Source organism: Pieris rapae, chromosome 21, assembly GCF_905147795.1.
Source record: "Pieris rapae chromosome 21, ilPieRapa1.1, whole genome shotgun sequence".
In the NCBI taxonomy this organism is placed as follows: Eukaryota; Metazoa; Arthropoda; class Insecta; order Lepidoptera; family Pieridae; genus Pieris; species Pieris rapae.
Window position 1 is genome coordinate 1405590 of NC_059529.1, and position 23414 is coordinate 1429003.

Sequence of the window (23414 nt, forward strand, 5' to 3'; positions counted from 1 at the left end):
GGGATGTCAATAACGAAGGAGCTTCTAGAAGTTATTCTAAAGGAGATGACAGAATCTAGTTTTATTTCAAAAGGCGATGACAGAATCTGGTAAAAAATTATCTGGAGAGGAATCTATTGAAGACTAATACAAGTACACTTTACTTGAATCTCGAAAGATGTTTTGTAATATATAGGTTAACATTTTCAACTTACTCTTGTTTCTCCGGGAGTACATGCGCAGGAGTGGACCGCCTTGTATGAGGATAATTGCTTGTTGTCGCCCGCTGCACCCGCCGCCACCAAAACGTTTAAACACTGAAATATTATAAAGATCATTTTAAAATTGTATTAGATTAATAATGACTAACTAACAATAAATAATTTCAAAAAATTATAATTTACAAATACGTTTATGTTCAGTCTTATATGCCGTTTATGTATAATTTTGCTTTTTTTTAACTTTACTATTCATAATAAAATATGGTGTGACAAAATGGATTTAACCTCAGTCCCCATATTAGGAAACCCATGAGTTGTGGATGACCAGAATACAGTCCTTCCGTGGTACACGGTGCATTTTAAAATTAAAGGAATATATATAAATGAAAATTAAGAAAATTTAAATGTAAATATCATCAAACAGAAAATCGTGTCATTAAGTATGCGTGAATGTATATATATGTGAAAAGGTGTGGCTGTGTGTGACCTGCAGTTGCAACCTTAGATTCATGCTAAAACATGTAGACTTCTGTAGAATATCGATTTTACCATATATATTTGGATATCGATTAAAATCGGCAAGCAATGAACTTAATTTTCTATCTGGATAGTTTGTCGTTGCGTGCTGACCCCGGTAGTCTGTTCCATAGCTTGCTAGTTCGCAAAGGATGTTTTGTGTAGTGGATCGGCAGGTTTTTAATTTTTTTTATAAATTTTAATTTTTATCGTAAATTTTATTTCTTTTCTGCTATTCTATATTCAAATCTGATTTCTCATTTGTTTATTGCGTTTTAAAAAATTAACTATTTTCTCACGACGCAGCATAGCGCAAATTAAAATTCTCCATCAAAGATGGGTTTATGATAATTTGAGATAACACAGTGCGTACATCGATGCGATTAACATTTTCTAAGCATTAAATTTCGTGAAGATTACATATTACACGCACATATCATTAGCTTATAAGGAAGATATTCGTATCGTCACGCGTAATCTTACATAATTTAAATTATTAAAATATTAGAAAGTAAACTTGCTGGAAAATTGTATGTAGGGTTTTCATATGATGATATAGGCAGTACCTGTGACCGCAAAGTTGGTGCTCGTGTTGGTTCAGTTAGCGAATAAGTATCGCAATACAGCGAAGAACCAAACTCGAATTCACTTCTGTCTCTTTTTTTTTTTTTATAGAACCGGGGGTAAACGGGCAGGAGGCTCACCTGATGTTAAGTGATACCGCCGCCCATGGACACTCTCAATGCCAGAGGACTCGCGAGTGCGCTGCCGACCTTTTAAGAATTGGTACGCTCTTTTCTTGAAGGACCCTAAGTCGAATTGGTTCGGAAATAACTTAATTATAATAATTCCTTTTGCTTAGCTCCTTCTCTATCCCTCTTTAAATCTCTACTTTTCAAGCATTACATGTCCACATCGTATCCCTAAGTTTCGTACTACCTGATGTGAACATCGTGATTCATTAGCACATTTTCTTTTTTATATGTCCTTTTTTACATAAGTTTATTATATTTATTATTATATTGTTTTGTGCTTGCGCTTGGCGTATCTACTTTTATTTCTTACATTGGTTGCCTGGAAGAGATCTCTGGAAAGCGATAACGCCTTTTCATTTAAATATGTCAACTGCATTATTTGCTTTGTATGCAACGAAAACTATTCATCTTCAAAGCAAACAGACACAATGACACTGCGCAATTTAAAACAATTTCATAACATGCTTACATCGGTTGATTGCGAGCATTCTTTAAGGGCCTATTATTAAAGTGAAATTGAAAAGTCATAAACAACACAATCGTACACTCGCGGACACTTTAAACGAAATACACACGCATACGGGCCCATACAACCGCGGTACGCGAGAATAATCAATGCGTTTCCTGGAATCAACCTTGTTATAGGAGGGATTACTGTACTGTGTATGTAAATTGACACAAAGTTTTTATTTCATACGAAAATTATTGAACTATAAATAACATAATATATGAGTCAGAAAATGTCTCTCAAAGGTAATTAGAAAGTCATATCTCTTAAGCAATACTTTTCCAGAACACCAATTTTACAATTTGTTACCTAAATTGCGTTAGCCCGAGAAAGACAAAAGATTGGCGTTTTTGAAGTGTGAACCATGAACTATATGCTATAAGTTTTACAACTATATGCTATATCATATATGACGAGAACTTATAGAAAATCACGATTGATTAGCAGATGGACTGATCAAGTCAAAGACTGAGGATGACGCCTCAAAATTATACATTGTACAAGAAGCGTAGGAACGAATTCGGTAGAGGATAATATGCACCAGGGATAATGCAGCTGATTAAATTACTCAGATCATCATCATTTAAGAGAGTGTGTAAAGAAATGAGAAGAAGATATTGCGGGTCATTAAGACTACGATTTACAAACATATTGTAAAACAAAAAACTTAAAACAGTATAGTGGCGGAATGTTTATTGCCAGTTCTCCTCTTCCGTTTTACAATTAAAATTAAAAGAATATTAATATATATTTCTTTTACTATTAATATTACTTTTGACGTTCATCAGTGTACATTATGTTACCTAAGTCAATTCATAATTTTCATTTGATTTGACCTATACAAATTGTTAGTTTTAATTAGTTAAATTTAACTAGCTTGAAGATTAAACATTAATATAAAAACAGTCCGAATTAAACCCAGTAAAACAGTATTAGGATAGATCTGTGACCGCTTTATGTCACGTGACTTATGAAAATAATTATTTTTAAACTATGGTTATTTTGATAAAACAATATTTTACGCTATTACGATTTCTATAGCTATTATACTGACCACTCCAAAAAATATTTACTATTCATATAAGTTTATGGATATTTATCTGGAAAAAATATGCTTATTTTTATTTAGGTAGCCACAACAAGTACAAGTTTTATAAAAAAATACCAAATTTATAATTTTGATTATAGTTAATAACAATGAAAGGCCTACCTTAAATATAATACACTTAATTAAATATATAATAAAATTACCGAAAAAGAATTGTTTATTCCATAAAAATCAAGGGACATAATTCTTAGCGACTGATCCTAATTAATAGTCCGCAAGTGTACGACCATAATACACTTTCATCTCCATTGTTTGTTTGTATGGAAAGTGAATTAAATATCCAGTAATTACTGAAGGTTTATTCAATTACCTCTTTATAGTAGATGTCAGCTTACTCCTACATAAATAATTAGTAAGTATATTGCTAGCTTATTTAGGTATACAATAGTAGGTGATCTGACTTCTGTACCTACTAACCAAAAATAATGATTTTTCGACGTAAATTAAATCGCAAAAATCCGATTTGTCATGTTTCGACATATTATTATCGACACTAATATTATCAAGATTTGTTTGTTAGTTTGCCTTAAGTAGGCTCTAAAACTACTGGACTGATTTGTAAAATTATTTTACTATTAGAACCATAAATATACAAATATAGTATAAATTCTATATATCGACTAAAAGGGACTGTTTACTTCAGTGCCCTATAGAGAGTTGTCGTTAAATGTAGAGAAGAAAAATCAGAATTAGAAAAAGAAAAAGTTTATTTCAAGAACTGATTTAATTAATCGTTTTTTTAGGTTCTGCAATTCTTGCACTTTACCTACAATATTCTTTTTAGCTTTTTCCTTTACTAGGGTTGCTTGGAAGAGATGTTGTTAACGACAAAACACCCATCGTATCCCTTATAATTTTTATATATTATATTATTTAAATAAATGTAACAAAGTGAAAATAAATAAATAATATTTCAAGCTTGTGTTAACGAAACAGACACAAATTCAGTATACATATATAAAGGTTTACCTCTAAATGATGATTCTCAGCAGCATCGTTAATGGGACTTTTGCCATGTCTGTCCAAATGGAGTCTTGCCCCATGTCTGAGCAGCCAGCGGACTGTGGACAAGTGGCCCCGCGAGGCTGCAAAGTGAAGAGGAGTGGCACCATCTCCATCTCTGGCATTTGGGTCTACTCCACGTTCTACGATCTGAAATTACAGGCCTTAAGATTAAGATGTGATGTTAATTGAGCAGTGGTGGTCTAGCAGCGTGTGACTCATCTCTGTGGCCGTAGGTTCGATCCCCGCTATGCTTCAATGGAGTTTCTACACCCCATAAACGAATGGACATTACGTATATGCGCATTTACCACTCGCGTGGTGAAGGAAACCATCATCTAGCATGCCTTAAGCGCTTGGCCGTCCGTAGCGAACCTGGCGCCGTACAGTGGCAGATGAGACAAAGAGAGCCGAAAAAATTTGGAGCGACGTGAAATATGAGGGTCAAGACCGAACGCGATGGAGAGTCATTGTCGATGCCCTCGGCCCTTCTAGGTTAAACGAAACGATGCCTTAGACCCAAAAAGTAAACGACGTGTGTCAGGCACAAAAGCCGCCTTGCCTATTAAAAAAATCAAATTACGATACATAAGTTATAAAAGGCATATTTTACTGTTTCAGAATCAGCCTTTCTCAACTCTTTTTTAAAAGAAATAAATACAGTCAAATATGTATCTTGTGTTATTTTGTATGTTATTTAAATGTTTCAAATCCGTATTGGAGTAATCTGTGATGATAGCTATTTGTTGTTAAATAAATAAAAATCCCAACAGCGCGATTAAGAGAAATAATGGGTTATTTCTCATAATCCTAGCAACAGTTAAACCATTACTAAAATTAAAAGACAAGTCTTCACCTATAAACTTTCTCTAATATCGCACAATGCATTTTATCATTGTCTTTTACAATGACAATGTGCAAATGCCACAAACATTTTCTATCGATCTTAAACATTTCCGTTGTCTATGAAAGCTGTCATTACATGTTTGAGATACATCAAATCATAGGTAGGATGGAATTATTTATGGAAAGTTAAATTGCTAACATTTATATGTTATGCAAACTAGCATTCATTTACTAGAGCCTGTTGCATGTCGATACAAATTAAAAAAATACAACCTTTTTTGGTTTCATCATCAAATTCAAATCATTTATTCATATAGGTAACACAATGTACACTTATGAACGTCAAAAACAGAAGTGTAGGTGTATGAAATCAAGGGCGTAGAACAGAAGAGAAGAATGCCCCGAGACATCTACATAATCTTTACTATAGGAGGTTAAGAGCAGTGTTGGCCTAGTGGCTCCAGCGCGCGACTGTCATACCTGAGGTCGTTATTCGATCCCCGGCTGTGCACCAATGGACTTTCTTTCTATGCGCATTTAACATTTTTCGAACGGTGAAGGAAATCGTGAGGAAACCGACATGTCTTAGACCCAAAAAGTCGACGACGTGTGTAAGGCACTGGAGCCTGATCTGACTTGCCTGTTAGATTTAAAAATTGATCATAAAACCAAAAGAGGTTGTAGTGCCACTGATTTATTTTTTATTTGAAGGAAATACTTAAATATATATAATAAGTAAATTAGTCTAAAGCACGGAAATAATCATGTTACATTTGACAGAGATTTCCTATTGAAATTGCTTTTATTACGAATCACGACATTAATTTCCTATCCGATTACTTATGCAATGTATAAAAACTCTATTTGTCTTTATATAAGAAAGGAATTGTCGTGCAATATTTTCTACGCGTGAACATGTTGCGTCACACTTTTCTCTGAATACCGTTATTAGAGGAATATAAAATCTAAAAGTAATTGCTTTGGAATAGTCTTTCTGTACAAAAGGTTTTTACGAAGTGAATGGTATGTTTCGAATTTGTGAACATATCTTTGCTTAGTATGAAGCAATATTACATCCCGATTTATGCTTGTTTTGTCTTCATGTGAAATTGTGTCGCCGCTGAAATATAAAAACCGATTTTGTTTTTCATTACTTTTGGTTAAAGTGATTATAAGTCTTGTCATTTATTCTTTGACTCAAAACAGAACATTGGTTTAATTACGGTAAAATTATAAGGAGATAATAAAAAAAAATACTTAAAAGTTATTTATTTAGAAAAAGTTAGTTGTCTTAAAAGTATATTTATATGTATCAGAAGAACATATTTGTTTTATATGAGATGACTATTTCAAATAAGAATTAAACTCAAGAGTTTTAATTTTAAATTAAATTAAACTTAACTTGGTGCGGTTTTTTATATTCAAATTTTCGCGCGGTTTCTGAAAACGGGACAATTTTGCGTTCCACAGCTTATTTCGGGGACAACGGGACTCGTAATTGGAAAAAGGGACAGTCCCATTCAAAAAGGGACGCCTGGTCACGTCCCTTATGGTTCGTATACTTTAAACTGTTATACTGCGATTTTAATAATAGATAGCTTCGAGAGTCAGAAAAAATGTCATAGATGCTTAGATCGTAGGTACTGGCTTGGTCTAAACTTTCGGGGCAAAACAGCAAAATTTGTCGAATCACGGCTCAAGTTTAAAACAGCTCCAATTTTGTTATTTATTTATTTTTATTTATTTATCACTACATTTTTCTATCTTAACAGTAATTACTAATACGATAGAATTCCAAAATCCCACACCAACTATTCTAGATAAAAACAATTAAAAATTAAACTTATATTCCTAAATCTATCTATCCATTACTAACAATATAGCTAGCAGTGGCGAAGAGTCCATACAAGCCGATTCCCACCGGGTTACCTTTAAAAAATCAGTTCCATATTCATACAAAAGTATTTACATTCTATTTCATTAACAAAGTATTATTAATTAAATGCCTGCGCGATTTACAATAGCAATAGTAATTCTTAGCAATACCCTAAGTATCACATTTCATTTTATAGTCGTAAATTAATCAGCGCGTCAATTTTTCGTACCTAAATTACATTAAAGGTAACTCGACGAATTACAGCTTATCTCGGCCAACGTTTTACTATGAGGCGAAAAGAGACAGAGCGTGTCAAACCATCTCTTTCTAATGCTCGCTAACTGTACGTAAAATTTAAAGAAAGATAAGGCTGATCGCGACCGGCTTGCAGTTCTCTCCTCTCCTCTATTAGAAAGAGACAAAGAAATTATTGTTATTGAACCACGGCACGGGAGAAAGAAAACACGACAAAATTAAAAAGAATTAGCGTTATAATGAAATCCTTCGCAAGTCATATTCTTTTTATTTTGGCATATTTTCGCGTTCCATTTCGTTTGGTTGAAAATAGATTATTTTTAGTATGTGACATGTGTTCCTATACCACTGGTGCGTGATAATTTCGTTTGTTATATTTTAATATTTGTGTTATTTAAACTGTGACTGATTCTGTAAGGTAATTTAATCGCAGATTTGGTTAAATACTGTGGATTTTGTTTGTTATTATGGCTTTAATTCATATAGAGTGCTGTTCAACATTTTTTTGGACCGGCTTCCCTTTGCCAAAATTTCACCCTTCGCCACTGATAGCTAGCAACTCTTGTGAACTCAGCCAGTGTACAAACAAATAGGTCCACCTCAATAGAGACTCTGTTCACTATCCGTATTGCCAGCGCGAGTGGCGTTTTGCTAACCAAGTTGGAATGTGCGCGCGGTACATCCAAAAGTTTAGACGTAAGTCTCAGGTTTCTATGTGGTACCCGTAGACCCAGCCTCTCCATTATATCCGGATTATGCACCCTACCCGTAAGAATCTTAAATAAATAAACTGTTATATATATTAATGTTAATTAATTAATTTCACAAAAAAAATTGGAGCTGTATTTTTTCATACATATATATAAAAATAATTACGTAAAAAAACAAAAAAACTTATACACAACTCACCATCCATTTGACACAGTCCAGACATCCAGTCTGCGCCGCCGCATGTATTGGCAGCATCCCATCACGAGCACGCGCATCTAATCTCCCTCCAGCTTCCAACACTAAATACTTGAGCACTGCCAGGTGACCCTCCTGCGCCGCTAGGTATACAGGAGTGACGTCATTGTCCATAGCCGTGTTCGCACTGAAACAAAAGACGGTAATTTAGTGGAGAATCCCTCGGTCCAAGCAACTGTTTCCATCAGAGGAGTAGACTAAAATTATGATGTCTATCTGTTTGCAATGTGCAAGACGTGCGTTTAATACTAATGTTCTCACATAAAAAAACCATTTTGTAATGAGACATAATGTTCGTTATTCGTTCAGATTATAATATTAACATACTTAACACAAGAGAGAAGATAAAAGAGTACCGAGAGTTTTTTACGCCGGCTTTTTTTCTCGGTCAACACCTTCTGTCTTCTTTGCCGATTAGTGGGGCTGCCAACAGGCTCGAATTTAATGACGTGGAATAAGTAATACCATTATGATCCTATGTTCCAAAATAAACGTATTTTTATTTTTATTTTTTTTTATTCAAGTATTTCAGTATTCGAATATGTTTATATTTCTTCATTATTTCCATTTAATCCACTGCAATAGTACCATACAACTTTATTGCAGAAACCAGTGTCACTACAACCTTTTTAGTTCTGGGCCTCAGATTTATGTATCTGTTTCATGATCATCATTAAATATAATATGTTTTGTTATGGAATATAAGATACAGGTATCACTTATTCCACGTCATTAAATTTGAATGGGCATCCCTACTTAACGGCAAAGAAGACAGAGGGTGTAGGCCAAGAGAAAAAGCCGGCTAAAAAACTCTCGGTACTCTTTTAAAATATTAAATCATCATACAAAATGACTATGTCAAACAACACTTATTAAAAACAAATATTGCAAATTATTTATTTATTTATCATTTTATTTATTAACACTTCGTTGCATTGCATAAAAGGAAAATATTAAACATAATTTAATGACAAGCAACTGGCGGCCTTATCGCTTTAGAGCGATTTCTTCCAGACAACCACTGTTAGTAAATTAATTAGAACTAGGCTATCTAACACTAGAACCTTTTATCAACTAGATAATCGTTAACTTTATAGTAATCCTTTTTACACAGTTTTTGTTTAATACTTTTTTAAATTTATTAATCAGCAGAGAGAAAAGAGCCACTGGGATTTTACCACAGAGAAGTATCTCTTTTGCCAAAAAGGAATTACTAACTTTAGATAGTCTAGTACGCGGAAATTGCAGTCTTGTAAGCATATTAATTTCCCTGAATTTATCACTCAGACATTCCCTGAATTTTAAATTATAGATTGCACGAATAGCCCTCTTTTGCAGGATGAAAATTGTTTCGACCTAATGTAGTTGATCAGATCAGTGCCTCACACACACCGTCAACTTTTTGGGACTGAGGCAAGCGAATCCTCACGATGTTTTCCTTCACCATTCAAGCGAAAGTTGAATGCACACGTAGACAAAAAAGTCCATTGGTACACAGCCGGGCATCGAACCTACGACCTCAAGGGAGTCGCACGCTGAAGGCACTAGGCCAACACTGCTGTCAAGTCAATGAACTCAGAGATTATCTTCTCTTCACTACATTTTAGACAGCTATTAGTCTGACATTAATTCGTCTTTTGTAGAGTCTTTTTGGAATGAGATCGGCCGTGGGATTTGAGGTCAGAGCAGTGCTAAATTACTTTTTTATAAGCTGCCAATATTGTTACGTCATTATAGTTAAAAAGTAATCTAGTAATAAAAGATTGACATAGTTTTGGGAATTAAAAAATGCGTAGCAAATATACAACAAAATGTTGCGTATCTGGGCACGAATTGCACCATCAATATTACCACCAACGAACCACTACCAAAATTAATTATAATTGCGGATGAGGTGCTGCATCTGGCACAGGACAAGACGCTTCATGTGACTGACGGCCAATGTCTATGAATAGTGACGTACCGAAAGGAGAAAAATAAACATATTTTGCATAACTTCCACGATGGTTCTCTCTGCGCACACATTGTCATAGACAAACAAAGTTTTTGTATGTAAAGTTTACCTACTAATTAGTAGTTTCTTGCTAGCCATTAACAATAGTACCAAATTTCCCTAAAAAAAATAAGACAAAAGTACTTTGTAAATTCCTCAAAACCTCAAAAAGGTATTTTTAAGCCAACCTGGGAACCTCTTGTATGTTTTAATATTGTAAGGAATTTAAAATTTGTACTCAGAGTACATCTAGAAGCGCCAAGGTTAAACCGCGTTGTCGTTGTTGGTGTAATCTGCACTTTTCAATTTATATGTACTAGTTAAAGTAAGAAAAGAATTTGCCTCTAGTTGTATAAGTATTTATTTTATTTATATATATCATTAAAAGAAAAGCAAATAGTATTAAATTCATAATCGATGCAAAGGATAGCCTTATCGCTAAAAAGCGGTGTCTTCCAGCCAACCGTATTTAAGAAAACACTGAAAAAAAATACTATGGGTAACCAAATCTTACAAGAATTATTAATTACCAAACTTACGGCCTGTTTCACAATGTATGGATAAAGTGCCAAATCGAATAATTTATGTGTAGCTATGCAACACATAAATTATTCGAAAGATATAAGTTCCAAATAAGATACTTCGAATTTCATGACGTAAAGCGCTATATGACAGTCGTGAAACGCAAAAATACTATTTATCCTACCAATAAGTAATAAATAGCTTATTTGGAACTTATCCGGACATTGTGAAACAGGGCCTTAATCTTAAATAATACAAAATCACGGATTCAAGAGTACAATTCAAAAGAGTAAGCTATACAAGTAATATATAAGTCACGATTTAGCAGGATAGGATATGGTTGAGAAATGTATGTGGAAACACATGTATGGAGCAGAATTTTAAATGATTTTAGTTTTTAGATTCGCTACCTCATATATTCCCAGTATATAAGCATCTTACGTCACATATAAGCGAACAAAAGTTTATATTTGAAAATAAACGTTTCACTCACGTAATTATGAAAACCAAATTAAAAAGTAAAAATATTACAAAATGCAACAAAATCCAGTCCAAACAACAAAAATAAAACCAATCTGTCAAACCTGTTTATGTCGTAACCGACCTCCTGACATCGACAAGTGAAAACGAAGATAAAAGTGAAACGTGAGATTTGGTTAACGGTAAGACTAGACTGTTCGTTACGTGGATGATATAATAGGCGATTAACTTAATTACAGGTGTTTACACGATAATAGCTGACCTAGAAGACGGAAGGAAGTCGATTGAAGGCATTCTGGTAGGTAATATTTGATATTCCTTAAAATCATAATTTCAAACCAATAATTTTACGTCATCTATTTTTCATAGCAGGCAGAAGATGTGTAGATGCTTCCAATGGGAAGTCACTACACATGACAGCACCACAGAATAAATTCGCTCATAGAATTAGGGATGATTGCAAATTACAGCAGAGAAAAAAAAAGTTTCATAGAAATATTTGATCCACGTAAGAAATTAATATGCCAACTCTTTCCCCACCAGAGGGGGGATGAACTAGACGCATTGTTTGGTGACGCAGGCACTTTGACGTCAGATTAGATGGAGAACAAAATGTTCGGTGTTTTAATTCCAACTGGAATTCCTAAATTATAATGGTTTTCAAATGGGTGCGTAAGTTCGTTTCCCCTGGCAAAGGGAAACCATAATGCCAAGGGAAACGAAAAGTCTCGAACAACTGGTAATGGTAGGCAGGAGTGATGGCAGGAGAAGTCAGGGGGAACACCGAAATGGTCTGAACAAATTTAGACAATTATGGGTCTCAACATCCCTTATATCCTGAGACAAGCTGAGAAGTGGTATCAACGTCGATGAGGGGTTTCAAGACAGCAGTAATGGAGACTAATAAATTAGTACTAACTTCAAAACGGTGATACACCATTCGAAATCGGTCTCGGTTTTTTCTAGATTCAAAGGTCCTATAAATAACTACGAGATATTAGTTTTATTTTGACGTTACGCGTTCAGAATTCAAAGCAATTCGTTATTTTTCCTTAGATAATTGAGGATATTAACGCACTCAATTTGCATGTTCAACGATAATCAAACGTATCAATTACCGAATCTAACTTGTTCTAACATTCACGTGATGGCGCAATAGCGGTGAAATTATTTACAGTTTCAAGGAAAATTACCTAAAGCTCCATATATGGTGTGTTACGGAGGCACGGTTAAAAAGCACGCAAAGTTCAGTTCAAACTGAAAGAATCGGTCAATTATATGAAATAATATTGCGTTTGCAATCATAACGTCAATCGACTCAAATAGTTCTTGGGCTAAGTAGATTAATTAATAGAATTGTGATAGTTAACAACATAATAAACATCTGAATAGAGGTCGTGACCACGGGGTGAATGACCCTGTTTGAGTATATACAAAAGAATTTGTTAATTCCCTTCCATTATTACAATTATTATTATTAATGAATACTTTACTTAACAGGGTTCAATTGAATTATTTTTCGTAAATAAAAAAACTGTTTGTTTGTTATAAAATATATTGATATACCTATTATATATATCAATATATTTATTACGCAGAAAATAAATTTAACAGCCATCTTTTGTAACCTAACTTGACCATTCCATGTCTAAAGATTATGAAATTCAAATCTATAAATCTATAAAAAAATCAAATCTAATATATTGTTTTACAAATGGGTCAACATGTTCGTGTTTTTGTAATTAACAGTTTATAATTGAATTTTTATTTGTTTTATTTCAATTCTCTTATAACATTATATAATATCTATTTGTAATTCTATTTTTGATATATGTATAAGACTTTACATGTTATTAAATGCGTGTTTTTTTATAATTTATTTCCTTGCAGTCCAAACCTAACTTTATCTCGAGATTTAAACATCCAATTTAACACTTCAAAGTGATATAACAAATTAATAATTTATAAGCCCCGATAAATATGTTGGATCGTTATGCAAATCCAAGATAAACATTAATGCTTTATGCATTAGATTTTGCAATCAAAAACTAGAGAAAGTCAAGAATAATATATTTAATCTCTAATAAATTAATAGAAAGCTTTTTTGTTTATTTATACTTGTTGTATATATTTACAACACAACACAAACTTATTTAAGTCTGGGCTTTAGATTTCTGTATATGAAACATGATGAATGAACATCATGAAACCTTTGTCAATCTAATAGGCAAGTAAAATTAACCAATTTGACTTAGGGTCCTTCAAGAAAAGTGCGTACAAATTCTTAAAAGGCCGGCAACGCACTTGCGAGCCCCCTGGCATCGAGAGTGTCCATGGGCGGCGGTATAACTTAACATCAGGTGAGCCACCTGCCCGTTTGCCCCCTGTTCTATAAAAAAGAAACGAAAAAAAAAGGTGATAAAGTTCCTGTCATCCTGTGCCTGCCGCCGTCGACTTTTTCGGTCTAAGGCATGCGAATCCTGACGATGTTTTCCTTAACCCAGGGATCAGGGGTCAGCCAGGGATCGAACCTACGACCTCAAGGGTGAGCCGAAAACTTCTTTATATTGGACTAATATATCTGAATCGTATACTAAGCTTGTAACTGCCAATAAAGATATCACACCGAGTTCTTTGCAATTGATGAAGCTTGGAACGCGCGGCAGAAAACACATCTGTAGGTAAACCTCCAATACAATATTACAACATCCAACATTTGATGCATACGATACATCAAAATATGTAAATGTATGTGTGCCTAGCATACACATACATACGTACATATACTAAGCGTAGTCCCGTTTTGAAATGTACATAAATTCCTTTAAAGAAATTCAAAACGCACATAACAGTGTATTAATGTTTATTATATAAACAAGCGCAAAACTCGAATACTCGAATTTGAGTATTTTTTAAATTAATTTCTAGAACTCTGAGGAAGGTTTTTATGAAAAATTGCACGGAAAATCCAGTTTTCTTTTTTTGTAATTGTGATCGCATGTAGTCTAAATGGGGTAGTATAGCAAAATGTTGCATATGTTGGTATGTAGAACTAAAAGGCTCATGAAATCATATTAAGACGAAACGAAGTTCGCGGGGGCAGCTAATTAAAATAATTATTGATTAGTTTAGTGCCAATTATATATCTGATATCACTACTACGAACTACATGTTACCATCCAAATGGTAACCATGGTAACATCTTTAATATAAAACCTATTACTAGTCGAGTTTGCTTATCTTGCCGAAGCAGCGTACAAATTATTTGAAGAAGTCTATTAAGTATGAGGGACTGCAATTATTTAATCAATAACTATCTAAAATTCGTAATAATAGCGTATTTAACCAATTCAAAATTAGATGGCTGATGGCGATGTGTATCTCGTTCGTATATCTTATGTTTCTCGTAAAAAAACATATTATGTAATGTGAAAATCAAGTTATTTAAATATTAAAATTACCGTTCTCGCCCTCCATAAGTCCCCGATTTAGTTTTCTGATATTTCTTGCTTTTCTTGCCTTTCTTCCCAAATAACTTACTCGTCACCCGACTGTACGGCGGGTGGGTGTTATTCTGCGTCATTGTAACAAATATTGAACCATAACTTCACTAATTGACTGTAATTTTTTGCATAACAAAAAGCACGTCACATTGAATTTGACACAAGCGCGGACGCAGGTTGTTCGCGATACACTGAGCGATTGAGCTTACGTTTTCACAGCGAAAGTGCATTTTCACAGAGGTTTAATGACTCAAGCTCGACGCGTGTTTTCATTTATTGATCTGTGACAGTTTTAATTGTCTGTGTTTTTTTTTCATTATTTTTAGGTGTATTTTAAATACCTAGGATTTGTTTCAAACCAGGAAAATTAATTTAACTATATCTAACTATCACCCAGCTTTTACGCTATAGTTTTATATGTATAATTATTTTATTTATATTATATGCTTCAGTAGTACTTTCCAATTTACTTAAGGACATATTTAGATCACCCAGTATTAGCAAAGACAAAAATTATTTTATCTGGATTCAGCGTGAGATTCTCATGCCTGAGGTCGTAGGTCCGATCCCCGCCTGTGGTCCAATGGCCGTTATTCCTATGTGTACATTTAACATTCGCTCGAATGGTGAAGAAAAACTTCTTCAGGAAACTGGCTTGTCTGAGACCCAAATAGTCTACGGAACAGATGAAAAATCTGAGTCCCAAACCTAAAAAGGTTGTAAGGGAGTGAAGTCCCGAAACCTTATTATTTAAAATTAAAGCAGTCTAAATGCTGTTCAACTAAAATACTTCCGTCTCTTTCTTACGATTTCTGTTTATGCTGTGATGAAAAGAGACAACTACTTTATATAAAACCTGATTTTTTTTTAAGGTTAGTGTTTATTAAGCAATATACATACAGAAACGAATCCCTTGCACAAACAAACCTTTATTTAAGGACGAGATAATATAATATATATATATATATATACATGGTTATATAACGTCCTTGAAATGTACTTAAAAGGTTTTAAGCAATATTTATAAACTCAAATCAATGAAATAGAATCAAAAAAATTATTACGAATGTAATTATTACGTATAAGTTCGTGAACACGACTCGTTGGTGCAAGTGAAAGGCGAATAAAATTACAATCTAACAATAAACTTATCTTGGTGGCCCACTTAAATAAACCCACTGGATTTGTATCGCGGCGGTATCACTAGACCCCTACTCGTTGGTCCCAGAAAAAAAATCCTTAATTCATTCGATTAGTTTGAGTTGTTGCAGATTAACGTTATTAAGTAATAAATATATCAAACATTCCTGTTAACGGTGGTTACGTCTACTGTATTATTTATTGTTCAGTATTTTAACCTATGGAGCTCAGTAATTATGTGTATTATAATGACATACCATCATATGACATATATACCATGATATTTAAATAACAAACGAAAATATAAGTAATTTAATTATAAAGTTATACTTCTTTTGCGCGTTAGGAAAAAAATATGAAACACTCCTGCCTTAACAGCTGACCCTAAATTGACACGAGTGAACATAAATAATACACTATACAAGCGAAACACAAAAAAAACAAACAAAATAAAAAATACAAGAAATTTACAACTAGTAGTATAAATTTAACATGTAATGTATAAAGATGTGACAGATAATTGTTGACCATTCAAAAGTGTTAGCTGTTGTAATTTGACATTAAAAATAAAATAATAAAATTCAATGACATATGAGACTCAGACCGGGCGTAGACTCGTTACTCACGAATAGCTCGCTAACGCTTATCACTTAAATACATTGGTTTCACCAGCATATCGACTGAACATGACATGACTCTTTCCGACTTTCGCCAATTGAATGGCCACTTGAAACTCGTTATAGATAAAGATTACTAAATATTTATTATTAGTAGATTTGATTTTTAACATTCTCTGTATCTATGTTATGATTACAGTGTCAATTAATGTTTTATTATTAAGGATTTATTTTAACTATTTCTTATTAAAGGAAAAACCTATTATAGTTATAAGTTCACTATTTGAAGGTATAGGCACTAAATAAATGTTTAATTTGTTAAAAAATTTTTTTTAAAAGTGCCGAGTGGTTTCTCGCTCTCTGTCTTCTTTGCCGATGAGTTGGAATGCCAACAGGCTCGAATACGGCTCGAAACGTGGAATAAAGGTACAGAGACCAATGTTTTTAAAATTTCTTCTATTTTCTATTTATCAATGTTTAATGATGTGTGTGTAATGTGTTTAATACGTGTGCCTCGTACGAAGTCGAATTTACTGCATAATTCGCCAATGTTTCGGGTTTTATCAAACTGTGACATCCATTATCAGGATATTGATCTTTTCCACCAAAAAAAAAAGATGTCAAGAAGCACTTGAAAAAGCGGGAAGACTTTGATTTGTTTAAGTAAGTAAGTAGTCGTTTTAAATTTTGAATATTATTTGTTGTTTTAAATGTTAAATTTCAGTTTACTTTAGTTTTTTTTTTAAATTCATCTTTGTCTATTAATGTACTTGCTTGTTGTATATAGGAACTTATGACAAAGAAAAGCATTTTACATATAATTGGTATTTTAAGGCGAACAGCTGCTTTAACAAATAAAATTTAATAAGAACTCAATAATAAATATAATATACAATTTCAATTAAGCTACAAAAACAGTACTCTATGTAAGGTGATTATACGTTTCTTTTACAAAATAAATAGTTGACAGTATTGTAAGTTATTTTCTGTATATGGTACTTATTTATATTAGTATAGTAACACATATATAAGCTGGCGGAAATGAATCATATTTATTTTAATCCATAATACATCGTATACATTTTAAACAAGCATTTACTTTTTTATAATCCTTTATATATATAATAATTATATTTCTTTTAGATTGTTAGTTATCTAGTAAAAGTAAAGTAAGCGTATACTCTTCTTCTCGTAAGTCTTCTCTTCTCTTCTCTGAGGGAAGAGCTTCACCGGGAGTCGATTCCACAGTTCGCTAATTAGCAAAAAAAGTGCCATGTGAAGCGTTCTATAGAAGACTTCCAACCAACATGGCTGATGAAATTTTGACTTGATACAGCTCGTACGAAATTAAAACGAGATTAAACAGGTGGTCTGCATCTCTGAATAATGTTACATATTCGTATATAAGTACAAATTAAAAGACAAGCAAGAGCACATGTAATAAATAAACAGTGCAAATTGCTGTCGAAAGGTGAAAACCAACAAAACAATGTCCACGTTGTAATTACATTCCCACCGTTTCTAGACAACAGATGGCGCTAAAAAACTAACATTGTTAACATTTACAACAAAAAGTATGAGCACTATTTGCATTATATTGTTCCTATGCCTGAATTATTCGGATATATTTTCGATTCTGAAGATAATTTCCGATTTTCAATTGTAACCGCTTTGATCGAGAAATATTTACATACAACACTAACTCAAGTCTTGTCAAAATTAGGCTCGGCACAAGGCTCTAAACTCCACTCCGTGTGTTAAAACCCCGGGTTTGCGAAATAGAATTTTAAAACACATTGTATCATTCTCAATATATTTTCCGACACTTTAAAATTATATAACTATCCGAATGCCTTACCATAAATTAACAATAAATCCGTCCCAAAAAAAAAAACATTAGGAAATACGATAGTAGGAAACTCATAAAAGTGTATTTGTAAGCAAATAATTAATTATAAAGTCAGCTCCATGCCTTTCAGATCGGAACGTGCGCGTCGCATACCGTTGTATTGCGTTTTTCCATTTTACTTATTAGCCAATAGGTTACACCTATATTAATGTTCCCCGATCGGAAATAAGTTAAGGCACTAGCTCTTAAAATTATAATAAAGAACACATTAAGGCTGTCTTTAGAGCGATATATTTGTTATTGTGGTGGAAAGGCGCTTACGAAGCCAGAGCTTGACGCGGGGACACGCCATTAATATGGGCTCGCTGTTTTCCCCAAGCCAGTACCCAATATTTAGAACCATATCTGTCCCAACTTCGCAAAGCTGGACATTATACATAAAACCTTTTATACATACATAAAAACTATGTTCAGAGATTAGATATTAAACTAATAGTAATTTCTGTAATCGGAAAGACGAAACAAATGTATTTTTATTAGTGTTGCTTACACAGAAAATAAATACTACATTTTTAAAACAACTTTAAAACAAGCGTATCTAAGCTTAGTTTTTTGTTTGCAATAAATAAATCAAGTTGCCAATACTGATTTTATAACTATTAAACAGAAAAGACAAATCTCTTTTTTTCTTCTTTTTTGATTTTAAAATGACTTTGTATAGTCTAAGAAAATTTAAATTGAAAATCTTAAATTGGAATTTTTCACAGAAACAAATTCCCGTCTAATCATTTTACGTGTCTTAATCTGTGTTATCTTTAACGACATTTTGTTATTTCTAGACTGGCAATGAGAGTTTTAATAGAACATAATTGCCATAATTAAGTATATTAACTTAAAAGTAGAGCATATCTTCGCGTGCATGAGGCAATACTGTCATAGTACATAAAAACTTTATTTTTATATATTCAAAATTTTATTTATCATTAATGCTATCTAAGCAATACTATTGTCCTAACAAACTTATAATAACCCTAAAATTAATTAAAAAAGGGTAATAATACATACTACAGGAATGGATTCAGGTTCAGTGTATAGGTTGTGCATAAATGGACTGTCTTTCTAAACACGCATTTAACACAAATCAATCGCAATCTTCGAATTTAAAGCATGCCTATTTTTTCCTTTATACGGAGTTTGAACACGTTTACTTAAAGTTTAAGTAGGGACGAGCTCAAACAAAACCTTGTTTAATTCGCGTAAAGAAATACATTGAACTGTTTTTTGACAGTTATCGTTTTAAGTCAAATATTTTCTATTTAGTCGAAAGCAAAACAATTTACTTAAGTTAAACCATTAAATTACCGTAAATGCCTAGTTTTCTAAAACATGAACCAGTTCTAGAAAACACGTAAATAGCATATTATAACAATCATTTTCGCATTACTTATATGTCAACGTCACCCACAGACCGCATTCCCCAGTTAGGCTAAAACGTAATTATAGTGAAATAAATATAGTCATGCTTTGAGGACTTTAACGCAACGACACAGCTGAGCATTATTTAAGGCAATCTACATGCACTATGTGGAACCAGCTTGAAGTATAACCGAACCAATTCAACTTATATTCCTTCAACATGCGTACCAATTCATAAAAGGCTGGCAACACTCACGAGCTCCGCATTGATTGTCTATGGGCAGCGGATCACTTAACATCAGTCTGTTGTTTACAATTGGTAGCGCCGGACATTCTTACCATGAGTAATTGCCAAATCTCTTATTACCTCACATACCTTATACATATTTATAATAACGTAAACATACCTAAAATGTTTTTGATGTTCTTTTTTATTTATGCCTTTAGAGTTACATAAGTATAGAGTGTATTTAATTTCACAATTATTATACATACCTGATAGTACTCGCTGGTATTGTTTTGGAATACTTCAGTCTTGCGGATGACGCCCGCAGAGGGCGCTCACGTCTTGGGCAAGTCGCCATTTTGTTTAATGCATCACTCACACTTTAATCAGTAGTTACAAATTTATACTTTTCGAAGAAAAGGTAAATTGTCTTATAAACAGCTAACTACTCTAAGAGTCAATTCGAGGTTAAAGAGATTATAAAGTACCTATTTCTTTTGGCGTAATGCATATACTGAAGGATTTTTTTTGTTTAGAAACCATTTTAATAATACGAATATTAAAACGATTAATACTAAATAAACGACACTACTTAGCACTTAGGCGTATTCCAAATACGTAAGGCCTTTATATAAGAAACCTTAGTTAACCATGAGGTTATGGTTTCTAAGTATGTAAATGGAGTCCTACAAAAAGTCTATAAAACTTGAAAGTTATGGTTTGTGATACCTATGGTTTGATCCTGATGATCAAGGGGACCAATTCGAGCTAAATCTCGGCTCTGAATTACGTAGTCTAGTCTAAGTAATGGTCTTAGAGTCATAGGCGAACTTTCCAAAGATTACTGATTGATGTTAATTACGAACGATTTAGTAATAAATAATAGCTATAAAAGGTCTCGTCTAACAATGATTGATAGGTGAACTTAAGCTGACGATAAACGATAAGCAGACAGGTTAGTATTTGAAAATGTCGAGACTTTTAACTAAAATTAACAAGGCAATTATGCAATAATGTGCAATAAATAATAGAAGCAAATATAACGCGGATTAGTAAGTATTACAGATATTTCTAATAACATGTACCTACACAATAATTTTCGTTACATGGGAAATAAAATTTAAAAAATGGCAACATTAAAATCAAAGACACGTTCCGCGGCTTCCAATTAAATTCGACATTCAAATAATAACTTAGCACAGAACATATTTTCACAGATTTCGATATTCAAATATCGAATTGCCGCCATCTTGTTTGCACCATTACAGATCCGTATTCTATTCCAAGTGCATTGACTGCATCATTAATTAACAGTTATTTCTGTGATAAATGCAATAATTTTCTTTTCCTACCAGTCAGTAAACGGCTAATTCTAAGATAAATTACTGGGAGGAACTGATGCGATGCATACTATCACGCTCTTACCGTTCTATGTCCACTTGTATTGGAATTTCAGAAATATATGCCATAGACAAAATGAATTAAGTAAAATTATTGACAGGATTATCGTCATTCTAAGAGAATAATGCAATAAAACTTATTATTCGATTTTTTTCCAAGGTAACGCACCTTTTAATTCTGGGCCTCAAATTTGTGTATCTCTTTTTATATTTGTATCGTGATCATTTTGAAATCAAACCATTATGTAGGTGATCAAAATTATGTGCCTGACACACACCAAGACATGAACGGATCCCTCACGATATTTCCCTTAATCGTACTAGCGAGTGTTATATGCGTACATTGACAGTCCATTGGAGCACAGCCAGGGATCGAACCTAGGACCTTAGGGACGAGAGTCGCACATTGAAAACAATAAGCCAACATATATTATATATTGACGATAATAAATTCTGCTATTTAACAGCCAGAATCACCACGAGTTCTACTACCAGCGAAAATATAATTAGCCCAAGTTGGAACAGTATCTATTAACACAAATTTTGGTGTGAATTTAGGGACTTTAAACTTTGAAACTGATATGCAGTGTTGGTCTGGCTTCAACGTGTGACTTACATCCCTGAGATTGTAGGTTCGATACCCGGCTGTACACCAATGGACTGTCTATATGCGTTCGCTTCAACGGTAAAGAGAAACATCGTGATTAAACCGGGTTGCATTCGGCCCTAGAGTCGACGGCGTGTGTCAGCCACAGGAGGCTGACTACTTATCTATTAGATTAAGAAATGATGATGGAACAGATACCTACAGAAATCGGAGGCCCAGACCCAATAGGGTTTTGGCGGCAATAAAAAAAAATTTAATTGATAATTAACGGTATTTTTCTTAATTGATAGAACGTTTCTAGTGCTACATTGTAATCAAGGTCTTTAAAGAGCTTAATTTTTTTTTTTTTTTATAGAACAGGGGGCAAACGGGCAGGAGGCTCACCTGATGTTAAGTGAAACCGCCGCCCATGGACACCCTCAATGCCAGAGGGCTCGCGAGTGCGTAATCTATTAGTATTAAATGTAATACATTCTGTGAATAAAATAAAATATAATAATTTCTGTGTGTCTCTGTGGATCTCGCAGTTTATTGTAAGCCAATTACCGCGCGTTTCAAATGTTTTATCAGTTTTTCTGTATAAAAACAAAATATGCTGTAATTATTAACATTGAAAACTATGCGTCATGCGAAATAATTAGAAAGTGTTCATTTAATTTTACTTTCAGTTTTGATAATGCTATTGTTACTTTCTTGAGTTACTAAGAAATATAACAAGAGTTTAAGAAAAGTCAAAAGTCGCTAAAACAATGTAAAAATCAATTCATATATAATTTTTAGATTAATTACATTGTAATTAATAAATTATAAAAAATTTGCAAACCTACGTGTGAACCCAGAATCCCGAAATATAGAACAACACATAAAACACTACTTTATAAATAATATGCAATCAATCAATTAGATAATAAATAATTATCAAAACATAATAATTCAAAAACTAGGAGCATGAATTTAATAAAATATTTAGTTACATTTTATAACTCAATTGAAACAGATACAAAGGTAGGAAATACTAATTATGCACTTAACAAATCAATTTAGAGTTCACTACTTAGAACTTGAAATATCTGTGTGTTACCTATAAGGGGGAATCACCGCGGTATATGAGGGACGGAAATCGCGTTATACGAAAACGCGGTATAGGGGGATTACGTACCAACGAAATTACAAAGGCTTTCGTTTGCTTACAATATAAACAAAACAATGGCCTATTGTTTTATAACCTTGATCTGAAATATTGAACTTGACATTTATATCCAAAAAAACATTTTATTAAGACTGAAACAGGCTTATCATATAAGCGTTTTCTTCCAACAACAAAGGATTAAACTATTGAAATGTTATTGAGGTTTTATTTAATTATATTAGGAAAGATTTTATTTATTAGTATAAGTTATATAATATTACAAGTGATACACTTTATTACTCTAAATCTTATTATTAGATTTAATTTCTTGATGTGAAATCAAATTTCCAAAATATAATTTAAGATCCGATTTAAAACGACTGTAATTAAAGATATCTCTTACCGATTTTGTTTAAATTATCTAGTACCTAACATTCCAATTACAAAAACAACCTAAAGGAACGAATATTAATCATAGACACAAAACCAAAACGAATAAA

The 23414-nt window shown here is 33.0% G+C and overlaps 1 protein-coding gene across 4 annotated transcripts in view; it reads right to left on the reverse strand.

Moving 5' to 3' along the window:
- Positions 1-23414, reverse strand: part of LOC110997712 (espin) — a 90506-nt gene that overhangs the window by 23953 nt on the left and 43139 nt on the right. For all 4 annotated transcript variants that reach the window (XM_045632856.1, XM_022265996.2, XM_045632855.1 and 1 more), the window contains exons 3-5: positions 7976-8159; positions 4057-4239; positions 195-296 (exon numbers count right to left, since the gene is read on the reverse strand). In XM_045632856.1, coding sequence (XP_045488812.1) covers positions 195-296; positions 4057-4239; positions 7976-8159 — 469 coding nt within the window. The remainder of the gene's footprint in view (positions 1-194; positions 297-4056; positions 4240-7975; positions 8160-23414) is intronic.